Raw genomic sequence first — 14,226 nt, forward strand, 5'->3', positions numbered from 1 at the left:
GGCAATAAAACCCTCTCCAGCATGTCTTTCTGTTGTCCATTACTGAATACACTGGTAGCAACTTTGAAATGAAAACAAAAAGTAAGAAAAGAAAAAAGGAGTTATAACTCCTTTTATTTTCTCTGTTTAAAATCAAACAGAAATTAAACATCAATTCTGTTATACAATAGCATTTTCAAAGTACATCTTTTGGACAAGAGAAAGACTAAGAACAAAATGTGTTTACAGAGATCCAAACACATGTGAGTGGGAGCGTCTCTCACGCGGCTTTCCAGTAGTACTCAGGAGGAGCCACTTCGTGATCGCTGGCCCTGAGCAAAGTTGCAGAATTCTTTGCCAGGTACTTCAGGAAATCATGAAGATAGTTCAGTAATAAAGCAAGGCTCTTCTCATCCAAAGGTGTATAGGATCCACCAATTCATACAAATAATATCAGTAGATGTGGTGCTCCACATACTTGGGACATGGGTACATCAGGGTGACCTGCAAGAATTTCAACAAACTGCGGTCTCTCAAATTCGTAGAGAAGCTGAGTGCTCAGCATTACACTGAAGTATTCTTTTATCCCAGCCACAACTTCATTAACAGCATACACCTTATTAACTGTGTTTCCACGAGATTTCTTGTAATTGGCATAAGCCTCCACATTTTTCTTAGCAGGAAGATAAAAGAGCTGTTTTTGTCTGGTAATTAAGTCCTAGTCATCAACAAGCCCAGGTTTTAGCTCTTCAGGAATCTTTCCTTTAACTTCAACTCTGTTCATGAATGTTTCTTCATTTTCGGCAGTAGGACCTACCCACGCCCTTTTCTTCCGTGGAGGTTGAGGTGTCTCACTGGTACTGCTGCTGTCTCCATTTCCAGGTGTTTTCTGTTTGTTCTTTTTTTGTTTTCACGTCCACATTTTTCTGTTGTAGACCAGATGTCTTCTTCCCTGGAAAAGCCCCTCTCACCCCCTCTGCATCCTTCCTAATCTGCTTTTTGAAGTTCTGGCTGTTTCTGCAGATTGGTGTCCACATATTTGAGTACTTTGCTCCCTGGAACTCATTCATCCCAATTTTTATTGTAACTACTGTAATATATAAAGCATTTCACTGGTTTGTCTTTTATGGTAACCTTTAAACACTTTGCTTCATAAGGAAGAGGCCCAGGAAAGCATAGTCCTTGCTCACGCTTCTGGAATTTAGGCTTCAGGTCCTACTTTGGCACTATTTGTAAGTGATTCCCAGGACCACTTTCAATAGTGAGTTTTAATTTAATTTAATTAATTAATTTATTTATTATTTTTTGAGACAGAGCCTTAAGCTGTCACTCTGGGTAGGGTGCTGTGACATCACAGCTCACAGCAACCTCCAACTCCTGGGCTCAAGCGATTTTCCTGCCTCTGCCTCCCAAGTTGCTGGGAATGAAGGTGCCCGCCACAAAGCCTGGCTATTTTTTGATTATAGCCGTCATTGTTGTTTGGCGGGCCAGCCTGGATTTGAACCCGCCAGCTCAGGTGTATGTGGCTGGTGCCTTAGCTGCTTGAGCCACAGGCGCTGAGCCAATAGTGAGTTTTTAAACAGGACGTGCTTTGTCTTTATCCGTGCTAGAAAAAGGCTAAATAAAAGAACGTTTCCCTTAGTAAATTGTGAGTATTTTTGCAAAGGAGTACTTTTCATGAACCTAGAGAGCAACTGAAATTTTATTTGCAGTTTTTAATTAATAACATTATTTTTAGTAAATTAGATGTGAGAAACTCAAAGTCTCTGAAGTTTGCCAGAAGTATAGAGGCCCTTATTATATTTCTTAATTTTTCTTTTATAGCAATTTACCAGTAAGTGAACTGTTACACAGGTCTGAGACTATTTTTCTGCGAGAGAGAGAAAGAGAGAGATATCTTCTTGCGTTAGCCTTCTGAGTAGCTGGGTTATGGGTGATTGCTACCAAGCCCAGCTAATTTTCCTATTTTTTGTAGAGACAGGTCCCACTCTTGCTCAGGCTGGTCTCAAACTCCTGGTCTCAAGCAATCCTCCTGCCTCAACCTCCTCAAATGCTAGGATTGTAAGTGTGAGCCACCATACTCAGCCAGAAATTAAAAAAAAAATTCCAGAGATTTTTGACATTCATTTTGAATTTTTTATTTTTGACATCTCTTTATGAACCTTTGGGACTTACATTCTCAGCCAAATGTGAAAATAGCCCAGAGAAATATTTTTCTAGAGTGCTCTGAATGATTTAATGCCAGAAAGTACAGGCTTAAGCAATAGGCAAAGAAAAACAATACAAACTCTAAATTCTACTAATAATAAATCATCTAATGTCTTGCACTCTATAGAGTGCCTTCCCAAGACACATATTATCTCATCATTAAGCTCTGTGCGATTGATGGGGAAGAAGTATTCTTGTCTTACAGGCATTTCAGGTTCAAAGACAGTAAGAGGCTTGTTCAAGACCACACTGCCTCTCTGTGGCTCATCTGGGACTTGACTTAGGTCTTTAGTTGCCCAGGGTGAGATTTATGTTCCACTTCTACCCTAGGCCTGGTAACCTTATATTTTTCATGGTACATCTCAGGGATCTCCAGAAAGCAGACTGAGACAGCGTTTAGGGTTCAGGGAGCTTTAGGAAGTGCCTTTAGGATCAATACCTGTGGCAGGGACAGGAAGGAAGCAGATTAGAAAGGAGAAGAGCTGGGATGCAGGACCAGCAGCTGAGGCCAGTGCCATTGGGAGCTCTGCAATAGAGATGGCCCATCCGAGATGTCATGCATTGGACTTCCCAGGGCTGAAATGGCTGGGCCCACTTCAGTTGAAGGATGCCAGCTGGCCTTAGAAGGGTGTGACCTTGGGTGAGGTGGTTCTCTGCAGATGAGGTGACACCTGAAGGGGCTGGTTGACAACTGAAGGCTGCAGACTGCACTCACAGCGGATGGGACATGTCCGTCCTTGAAGGGCTATGCAGTAGGCAGCATATCTCCACAGCACCACAAAGAAGAGGTGGGGTTGTGACTTATTCTGCTTCCCTTCAAAAAGAAAAAAAATAGTCTCAGTTAGAAGCTTCTGAGAATGCTTGCTGATCATGGCCATATAGTGACAGAAAATTCTAAGCCCACATTGTGCAGATCTCACCAGTATAGTCTCAGCTTTGTTTGCCTATATTCCAAAAGGAAAGAAGTTAAGGCTTGCTTGCACAGGTATTAAAGAAAAATCAGAAGAGAAAGTTTTTTTTCTCCTTCTTTTAAATTAATTCGGAGTAATACTTAAATGGGAAATTATGTATGCTTATCTAGAAATACAATGATTATGAAAATTGTGTACCATCATGTAAAAAATTTACAATCTAACAGAAGAAAAACAGCACAATACAGTCAGATGTATGCTGAGTTTATAATTTGAAAAATCATACATGTACATATTAAGGGCAAGAAATTAATAAAAGAAAAATAGGGTGCCTCAAAGGAGTAGGGCACCAGCCCCATATGCCGGAGGTGGCAGGTTCAAACCTAGCCCCGGCCAAAACCTGCAAAAAAATAGAAAAAAATAAAAATAAAAAAATAAACATAGTCATTATATTAACATTAAAATAAGAGGAATTTCAGGTGACTTTTATTCCTTTATTTTAAATTTCTTTCAATATTGCCATAATCTAGTTTGTGCAATACTAATTACATTGGTAAAAAGAAAAGAAAACAGACCTCCAAGTTTTCCCAGCACCACAGTTGGCTTGAGAGAGAGCCTAGTGGTCCCGCAGCAAGGCAGGACCTACAAGCTGCCAGGCCAAGCCAGTCAGCTCCTGTAGATTTCCAGGAAAGCTATACTTTACTTTTCAAGCTATCTGCAGGAAAAACACTATCCCTTTTGGTAGAGGTTATTTTAAAATTGTTGATTTTTACATTGTATATTCAGTAGTTACTGACTCAAAACCTTCAATATTTACTGATTACAATTTTCAAATTACTAATTCAAAATTGCATTGAGTTCATAGAATTTTGTTTCTCTTAGTATTCTTGTTAATTTATCACAAGATGGTTGTGTCCTTTAGCAAATTTTTATTTCAATATGATTATACAAGTTCAACATTTGACAGTATCCTGTGAGCTCCTGGTGGGTATAAAGCAAAAGCCCATCCTGGGATTGCTGTGGTTTGATGACAATCAGACCTCCCTCTCTCCTGTAGGTGCTTTGCTGGTGGTTTAATGACATTCTGGTATTTTTGCTAGAGAAAGATTGCTTATATTTTGGTTGATGTTCTGAATCAGGGGTCCTCAAACTTTTTAAATAGGGGGCCAGTTCACTGTCCCTCAGACCGTTGGAGGGCGGGACTGCGAGCCCCAGGATGACGGGTCGGCTGCTAAGCAGGACAGGCCGCAGCAGCAAAAACACCTGGTGGGCGGATAAATGTCCTAGGCGGGCTGCATGTGGTCCGCGGGCCATAGTTTGAGGACGCCTGTTCTAAATTCTCCAATGTGCTTCAATTCCAATGCTTGTATCAAGAATGTAGTATGTGATTGTCACTCTTTTTTTCTTTGAATGGCCTCTCTTCTCTTACACATTTTGAAACAAATTCTGCCAAAGAAAAAACTGCTCAGCCACTAGGAGTCCCTAAACCCAAGGGTCTATTCCCTTATGTGTGCTATTCTCTGAGCAGATTTTTCTCCCTCCTGTGAGTCACAATCAAGGGTGTGGCTTTACCTTCTTTTAAGGAAGTTTGGTTCACTACAGATTACACAAGGTGTTCTATAGGGTAAATCAAAAATTTGTAAAACAATCTCATCAGAATCTCAGTGTCTTCCTCAGGTAGAGTTCTTATGGATATAATTTCTCATCTTATAATCTAAGAAGATTAGAAAATTCTAATGTGGCTTTATATACAATCCAATGAGAAGGTAGAGAATGATGAGTATTGGGATATATATGGATATACACATGTCTGTTCCTATAAGGGAATCTTCCTCTGTCCTGAATAGCATCATTTTGGCCATTCCATGTCCCCGAGTCGTTCTGGTTAACTGTATTGTGATTTCAGATGCTAAGGATTGACATGTTTTACTTATTCATTCATTTATTCACTCAATGGATAATTTTTGACAGCCTACTATGTTTTAGGCCCTGTTCTAGACACCCATTTATCCATCACAACTTAAATTCTGAAATGCACTATTTCTAAAAACTTGCTGAGCCTCTTTTACTTTCTTTTTTTGAGACTGAGGCTGGAGTTGCACAGGCTAGAATGCCTTGGCATCATAGCTCACAGCAACCTCAAATTCCTGGGCTCAAACAATCCAGCTGCCTTGGCCTCCCAGAGTGCTAGGATTACAGGTTTGAGCCAGTGTGCCCAATTTCTTTCACTTATGTTTAAATCTTTATGTATTATTCTCCCTTGCTTATTGCATGGTCTAGGACATTCAGCACAACTTTGAATAGAGGTGATGATATCAAGCCTTCTGGACTTCTAATATTTCATCATTAATTATACTTTTTAAAATATCCCCTCATCATGTCAAGAAAGCTGTTTCTATATCTACTTTCTTTATATATCTATTTTATAAATACATGCTAAATTTTATCATTTGCTTTTTCTGCAATTATGGGGATAATCATATAATTTTGAAAAATATACCAGGATGGTATATTACTTTGATACATTTTATAAATAGCACTAATTTTGGGTACAGGATCTACTTGGTTAGATACTTTAAAATAAAATATATAGTTGATTTTGGTATGTTGACATATTTAGAATTTTTGCATCTATGTATATAAGTAAGATTGACTTATAATTTTTCTTTCTTGTTCTTGTTTTATTTTGGTAATAAGAGTTTACAGGTAAAAAATATAAATTGGTAAAGTTGCTTGTGGGACTTTATATATTTTATATTTTCAAATCAGTGTATTTAAGACTGGAATCAGCTGATACTTGAAATTTGGTGAAACTTTCCTAAAAACCTCTCTGAGGTTAATGAGTTTTGTTTGTTCTGAAATGTTTTGTGGGTAGATTTTAACCTATTGATTCATTTATTTCATGATAGTTATACAGTAGTTATTATTAATTATAACTATCATGTTAACTATTTCTTCTTGAGTGTGTTTTGAAAGGTGTTGTTCACACTGTTCTTTGTTGCTGAGTTCAACATATTTTCTTATTTCCATCATGATTTTATCTTTGACTTATAAATTATTTATAAGTCAAATTTTCAAATGTATTTACAAATGTTCAAAATGTACATGGGTTGTTGAGTTATTTTTGTTGTTGATTTTTAATTTATATTGTGCTGGTCAGTGTGATCTTGATTTTTTTATATTGAATCCATCTTTCTTTGTAGACTGCTATTTTGTCATTGTTCCATATATGCTTCAAAAAGATTCTTCCTTTAATTTGGGGATTGCATGGTTTTATAAATTTCTAATAAATCAGACCTTTTAAATTGTGTTGTTTAAATTTATACCCTTCTTAAATTTTTGTTAGCTTTAGCTTCCTGCTACATCAGAAATGATAAAATCTCCCATTAGGTTGAAGATTTGTCCTTTTTCCTTGTAACTATGACATTTCTTATTTATATGTTTTAAAGTTACAATGTTAGTCAATTACGCATTCAGAACTCTTATGTGTTCAATGAAATTTATTTTATTGCTATGTAGTGACTTTTTCTTTCCCTAAAAATACTTTTTGCTTTAATATGTATTTTTAATTGATATTAATATTGTTTACCAGCTTTCTTTGGCTAGTATATACCTGGAATACATTATTAGTGATCACAGGTATATTTGGATTGGTTTTTAATCAGTATAGTCTCCTTTGCTATTTTTTTCCTGCTACTTTTCCTCCCTCCCTCCCTTTTCCCTTCATTCTCTTTTGTGTTTTGATTGCTTGGACTTTTTTCTCACTTTTGGTTTGAAGTTATACATCTTATTTCTATTATTTTAGTGGCTGCCCTTTGCATAAATTTTAATAGGAAAATATATTTTAACAAATCTAAACTTTACACAATTCATATTCTTTCCCAAACAATGACAACTTTTTTGGGTTTTTTTTGAGACAGAGTCTCACTATGTCACCCACAGTAGAGAGCTGTGGCATCCACAGCTCACAGCAACCTCAATCTCTTGGACTTAAGCAATTCTCTTGCCTCAGCCTCCTAAGTAGCTGAGACTACAGACATCTGCCACAGTGCCTGGCTATTTTTGTTGTTGTTGTTGCTGTTGTTTAGCAGGCCCAGGCTAGGTTTGAACCCATCAGCCAAGGTGCATGTGGCCAGTGCCCCAACCACTGAGCTGGGTGCCAAGCCCAATGCAGACATCTTAAAAGATTTAAATATGAAAATTCTTTTCTATCATAAAATCCATTTTATTCAACTTGTTAGTTCAAAGTTGTTTTCATTTCTTAGTTATCAGAACATGTATTTTTATCATTTTATACAAACAAATATTTATTTAGATACATATAATTTCTTTGCTTATCATTGTGTCTTGAATACCACACTTTCCTTTGAGCATAATTTTCTTCTTCACTAAGTATATCCTTTGGTGATTCTTTCAGGATAGTTCTATGATTGGTAAATTTTCTCTATCTTAAGTTATATGGAAATGCTTTTACTTCACTCTTTTGTTAATTAAGAGTTTAGCTGAATGAAGAATTTTAGATTAGAAGCTACATTCTTCCAGTAATCTGATATTATTCTGTTACTTTCTGACTTTTGGTTTTGTTGCTGAATTCATTTGTCATTTCATTGTGTGTGTGTACATTTTTTTCTCTTTCTGATTGCTTTTCTTTACCTTTCATATTCTTCAGTTTCATCACAGCATGTTTAGGTGTGAATTTAATTTTGCTTATCTTGTTTGGGACTCATTATGATTTTAGATATGAGGATTCATTTATTAATTCTGAAACCTTCTGAGTCATTATTTCTTTGAATATTATTTCTCTTTCACTCTTCCTATTTTTTCCATCTGAGACTTCTTTGAAATATACATTTGACCTTCATGTTCTATCCTCTGTGACTTCTAAATCTCATCATACTTTTTGTGTTTTTATTCCTTTTTCTCTATTCCATGTTTTCTTCATGTCTAACACCTAGTTTAATAACTTTCTCTTCAGCTGTATCTCATACGCTTTTTAAATGATCCTCTGAGTTTTCAATTTTAGTAGACACGCTTTTCATGTAAGCAGTTCTTTTCCCTCTAGATTTATTAAAGTATGATCGATAGCAGCAACAAAATGAGATATCTTTAAGGTGTGCAATGTGATATTTTGGCATATGTATGTATTATAAAATTATTACCACAATCAAAATAATTAACATATCCATTATCTCACATAGTGCCCTTTAAGTCCACTGGATCATCTATCCATTGTGGAAAGTGAGGTATTGAAGTTCCCATTATTATATTATTGTATTTCTGTCTATTTCACCTTTTAGTTATGAATACATAAGGATCTCTGTGATGTGTGAAATTTATAAGATTCTGATGCATCCATTATTTATTTGAATAATAATGGGTTTCAGACCATGTGTTGGAATTTATAGTTGTTCATTCAAACCTTTCAGTAATTAGGTAAAGTACGTACTTCCCCCATTCTTAAAAATAGATAAACTGAGAAGAAATGGTGACATCCGGCTATTCTATTCAAATGTCATTCACTGACGACCCCCTTTGCCATTTCCGCTTTTCCAGCAACAACTCTCCCACTTTCTGATTTATTTTTATATTAGAACTTCTCATTCTTCAGCATATTATAAATTTTGCTAATTTCCCTTTATTATTGTCTCCCCTTCCAAGAATGTAAGCTCTATGAAGACAGGTTTCTGTGTTTCCTCCTATATTTCTATCACCTAGACTATTACCTGGCATAACGGGCACTCAATAAATGTTTGTGAGTAAATGAATTACTCAAATGAGATGCTCTGTGCTTTTTCCTATATACCACTCTACTTTAAAATTTTAATTTATGAACCTATGACAACTATTTGTCTTTAGTTCTTTAAAGTCCATTAAAAAACAATTGATTTATTCTTTTAACTTAGCAAAGTTCTAAGTAGGTGAAGTTACCAAATAAATTAATTCCAATACAGAGATAGTGAGGTGGTTCTGTGTATGCTATGTGTCTGGAAAAGCATGCATTTGTGAATAAATAATTCTTGACTTCCAGCAAGTTAAAGGCTATGTGAAAACATAAGGCAATGTATAAAGTGCTGTTTAGGTGTGATGTATATCTACCACTGTTCTGTGGCTCTAAGCAACTGCAGGCTGAGAGCATAAAAATGATGTAATCCGGCTGCTTTCCCACGTGCTAACATAAGTGTCCATTTTACTTTGTGCTAAAACTTAAGGTGGGAGATCTATATATGCACTAATGTGAAGAGACTAGTCTATGACCTGTAGTTACGATGATTGTGTGTTAATCGTCCCAATTGCCGCATCCCTAGATTTCGCTAGCTATGGGCCGCCTGATTTTTAAGTGGTAATTACTGTTATACTTTTGTAAGTGCCATGCCTTAGAAAAGTTTCATTGTCTGAGGTTTGCTCAGTATCTTTTCACTCAGCCCTGGAAGAAGTGGATTTTTGAACATAGGTGTCCCTTGTGTTAATTCTTCCTGCGAGGTGTGCAATATCCCAGGGAAATTGAGAATTCAATGTTCCTTGCAGTCTATATAAATTTTTAGGTGACTAACACTTGGACCTTCAGCGTGGGTTTTTAATCCATGTAATAAATAGGTCTTATCAGAAAGGGAATCACAAATCTGGTTGTGTGATAGGATCACAAGGAAACTCACTAACAGAGAAGGGAAGAGATTTAAAGATATTTGTCTAAGGTCATGTAAACTGTTGATGGCTAATCTGGAACTACAGCTACAGCTCCTTGACTTTTAGCTCATGGTTCCTTCCACTAAATGTGTGTTGCCTATTGCTAGAAAGGGCATTGCTTCCATTACAGAATCTTTACTGAGGCAAACACTCCAGCACCATGAATTCAGAAAATTGCTAAACTGGTAAGTGTGTTATTGAATACTAGGTGGGCCAGAAATAATTTCCTCTTGTACGAAAACTAGTTAGGAACTTACAATTCAAAATAGTTATGAGTTTACTAAGAGCCTAGAGCTAAGAAGTGTCCATGGGCTACAGATGACAGAAGATTCACATTCCCGGATAGCAATTTTGAAACTTGGCCTTGTTGTTCCTTATTTCTTTATTTGTAATTTGTTTCTCCCATGTGTGGCATGTGGAGAATTACCCAGATGACTATTCCAGTGAAGGATATTGAGCAATGAGTTTCATCCTATTAGAAATATTTCTCTAGGACTTTGAAGTCTCCTATTGAAAATCATTTTTAAAGAATCGTCTAATTTTATGTCATTTTCCTGTTTTAGAAATAAACATTGTCATTATTCCATCTTGAATAAATAGGATGTTAGAAAACTGATGTATAAATAAATAAGTATTAAAAAAGGAAAACAAAAAGAGATCTTTGTAATCATTCTCCCTTTCTTATTTACCAGGGTGAGAGAATTAAAAAAATACAAATGCTGTCTTTAATTAATATTGTGTTTCTTGAGTAAAGTTGTCTAAGGCAACTTTATATATGGCCATTTATGCTAAACTGCAAAAACTAAAAATAAATATGTATCATATATATTCCTGGTTAATTTTGGAAGATAGAGTTCCATCAGGCCTCCTTGGAGCATTGATAAAATAATAGATGAGATATGATAGGTGACACTCTACTATTTCTCATTTCTACCATGTGCCTTCTCTGGATCTCTGCACTGCTTACTACCTGAAGATATTAAAAAGCATAGCAAAGAATCACCTGGGGTGAGATAAATTCTAAAAAATGAAGTATGAGCAGATATGTAGCAAATCACCAAACGTGGACTTGATCTGGCACCAGAGTCATCCTTAAGAGGTAAATGTCAGGGCGATGGGTCTGCTTTTGTGGCTTCATGATGTTACAGAGACAACGTAAGTGGAGCTGTGGTTCTGGGGTACGTGGGGGCTGAGTGGGGTAAAGGTGATACTGTCACCTATGTCTAAGGCTCCAATATCTGTAATTTCACCTACAGCGTCTGACGCTGAAGAGGCTATTTCAGCAACTGCAATAGACATAAACTATTTGAATGGAGAAAAGAAATGAGTCTTAAGAATAAAACAAAGCTAGGTAAACAAGTTTAACTACGTCTAAGGCAGATTAAGTACAACTGTTTGTGCATTTGTCTTAGGCTCTGTAATGACTTTTTAGCATATCTTTTCTTATCTCTTTCAAGATGTGCTGCCAGTTATAAACAGATGTAGAGTTACGATGGGGAGCAGGTGACTGGCCCTCATCCTCTCCTAGTCAGAGATGGTACAGTCTATGGCCTCTTAAATTCTAGAGCAGTATTTCATTGGTATTTATGTTGTCATGGAAAATGGTTCATGACCGCAGGTGTGATCATACAGAAATACTGAGTTTAGAAAACAGGTTTGACCTAACACAAAAGATCTCGCTCAGTCTAGATAAAAAACTACTATTTACCAAAACCACACACATTTCTAATGGTTTTCTATCTGTAGAGAAATACAGAATAAAATTGTAAATCAGTAAGCTATCAGATTTCAACTTTATGCTATCTGCTATCTTTATGCAACGTGCTATCTGTTGGCATGTTGCTGACCAATGTATATACACGGCCTCCAACTCCCCATGCCTCCCCAGAAGCACTTGGCCTTGGGCTTCCCCTCAGGCCCACTGCTCACCAGTGGCAGAGTGGACTTTCACAAACAACAGTTCTCAAATGCTTGGTTCATGGACCGTGGAAGATGCTTTTCAAGTATGAGAGATATACATTTAGGGTGTGCTAGGCTCGATGTCTATCTCTTATTTATACTCCTGATGTCACTGACGAAAGACATTTTAATAAAATGTCAGTGAATCTAGAAAACAAATTAGGAAGTGATTCATCATGTGGAAGAGGTAAGATGGGCAACAATTTGAAGCCCTAAGGAAATGGGAGCCTAGTCAATGGGCTAGAATATTATTCCTAGAATTCTAATGAAAAGACTTTACCTATTTGAGAAGTACTTACTTGATCAAAATGAAGGAACTTGTGTTGTGTATCTGTTCCACAGTAAGTAATAACAAGTGAATTACCATTATGGCTGTGACCCAGAAACTCTGAGCTTCTTTCTCTCCTGGAAACTACCGGATAAAAGGCCATGCATACCACTTAATATGAACAGAGGATGATAGGGTGTTTTCAGTCAACTATTGGCATTTTATCTCATAAAGGAACTGAGAATGAAATGAACAGTGACAAAATTAAGTTACTGCCTCATGCTGTGGAAAAAGGGGAAGAAGAAGAAAAATGTTAGAGGTGTCTTGTGAACTGAAAGGCTGAGTTTCCTGGCTCTATTCTTTATCAGGAGAAGCATGCTCAACAGTCTATAAACCCTACCCACCATCTGTGCTAAGCTTAAATAATAATGGACAAATGCAAAATATAATTTTATTTACCCGATTCTTTTTTCACATAAAAACTTTCAGTATAAAAAATGTCTAGGACATCACAAGTACGTGCATTTTTCATTTTCAAAAACACACACACATAAAAAACCCCAACTCACTTGCCTTTTTGTTATAAACTATGGGAACTTATCAGAGTAAGAAGATGGTTCAGATCAAACCATCACTCTTGAATTCCCTTTAATATCTCTTATCTGTGTATTCTACAAAAGCAGAAGTTGCCAGCAACAGGATTACTGCTCTAAAGAAATTACACTTTAAAAAAATATTAAAGGATAGTTCTGGGCAGTAGAGGTACCTAATTTTCCTTTGTGCTGTGGGAAACCTTAAGGAAAATACCTTCTGACGTTACATAAAAGCCAAAAAGATAAATGGTACTAGGTTTCCACAGTGTGCCTCTCTGGCTAAAGGTTAGACGTGGTATCCTTGTATGTAGTTTCGTTTTCAAAGTAGGACTTGGGGTGGGTGAACATTTCAGAAATCCTTTGCTATCAATTCAGCAGGACGTTGATGGTTTAAGTTGATATTGAAAAAGGGAAGAGATATTTTATTTATGTTATTATGGCCACACTGAAATAAGGTATCGTGAAAGTTTATTTTATGGACAGTGCAGCTGGATGTAAAGGCAGCCCACACAGTGCCAACCTGTGGACATCTATTGGTGGGTTAACAATGTGCTAAGGAAAGATTAACAGCATCCTGCCCACTAAACTTCGATTCATTTGTATGTATCAAGCCTGTACGGGGAGGTGGAGAGCCCTTTGGTGCAGTGTTCAGCACAGTTGGTAACAGGACAGCTGCCATTAGAACCCAAGGCCAGCAGTCGTTCTGCTGAGCTCTCTGGGGAGAAAGTTTGCTGTTGGTGAAGATGAAAAAGCATTTCAGATGCCATCTTCCAAAAGCTGTCCCTTGTTTTAGGTAGTCCATTGAAAGTCTAGTGATCCAAAACCATTACTAGGAAACAGGTTTCATCATACTGTCCCCAAGAGTTATTTTGTTCAACACTCCAAGTTTAAGTGAAGAGGAGTCATCTGTCCACACAATGGATATAGATAAACTTTTTTTTTTAATTGTGAAAATTGATTTCCTCCGATGTTTGTGCAGCAGTTGTTTCAACTTGTCCTTAAAAAAGCTCGTTGTAAGAGTGTAGAGGATCGGATTCAAAGCACTGTTTACTGGAAGAAAAAAAATCACTATCCAAGAAGTAATTGTCCCTGGAGAAGAAAACACAGTGTGGGGGAGAAAACAAAAGTTGAAGATTCACATGGACATGAAAGGCAAACAACTCTTGCAGTCAATGTTGTTTATGAGAGTACGTGCTAAGTTTTCTGTCACCTTATTGAAAATCTCTTTGTTGGAAGAGCACAGGAGCTGTGGATTCAAGGTCCTACCATTAAAATGTTCTGAGTTTCAGTAACTAATTTGTAGCTTGTTGTGAGACCAAATAAGAGGAAATACGTGAAAATATTTACGTAAACTATAAATTGCTATGTAACATATTTTTCTTTTTTAAAATTTCCTTCTTTTATAAAAAATAAGAAAATAATTCTTAATCAATAGAACAGCATTAAGGAAACTTTGGTCCAAGAGTCAGCTGTGAAGTTGGTGGTAACTGCATGCAGCCCTGGAGGATTAGTGTGCTGTCCTGGTGTTTCTTCTACCTATGGCCCTAGGAAAGGTGTGAAGAGCAAAGACAAACGCACTTTCCAAACTGGATGGTATCCTCCTGCATGCAGCCTTACAAATGCT

At 36.7% G+C, this 14,226-nt stretch overlaps 1 protein-coding gene and 1 pseudogene across 2 annotated transcripts in view; both read right to left on the minus strand.

Annotated features, from left to right (window-relative positions):
• Positions 1 to 259: 259 nt before the first annotated feature.
• On the minus strand, positions 260 to 1,045 carry LOC100953280 (annotated as a pseudogene).
• Positions 1,046 to 12,966: 11,921 nt separating this feature from the next.
• The window catches only part of RXFP2 (relaxin/insulin like family peptide receptor 2), a 58,106-nt gene continuing 56,846 nt past the window's right edge, over positions 12,967 to 14,226 (minus strand). For both annotated transcript variants that reach the window (XM_012810006.1, XM_003797633.2), the window contains one exon: positions 12,967 to 13,691. In XM_012810006.1, coding sequence (XP_012665460.1) covers positions 13,432 to 13,691 — 260 coding nt within the window. In that variant the 3' untranslated portion in view covers positions 12,967 to 13,431. The remainder of the gene's footprint in view (positions 13,692 to 14,226) is intronic.

Source organism: Otolemur garnettii, unplaced genomic scaffold, assembly GCF_000181295.1.
Source record: "Otolemur garnettii isolate 467f Iridium unplaced genomic scaffold, OtoGar3 scaffold00120, whole genome shotgun sequence".
Taxonomy (NCBI): Eukaryota; Metazoa; Chordata; class Mammalia; order Primates; family Galagidae; genus Otolemur; species Otolemur garnettii.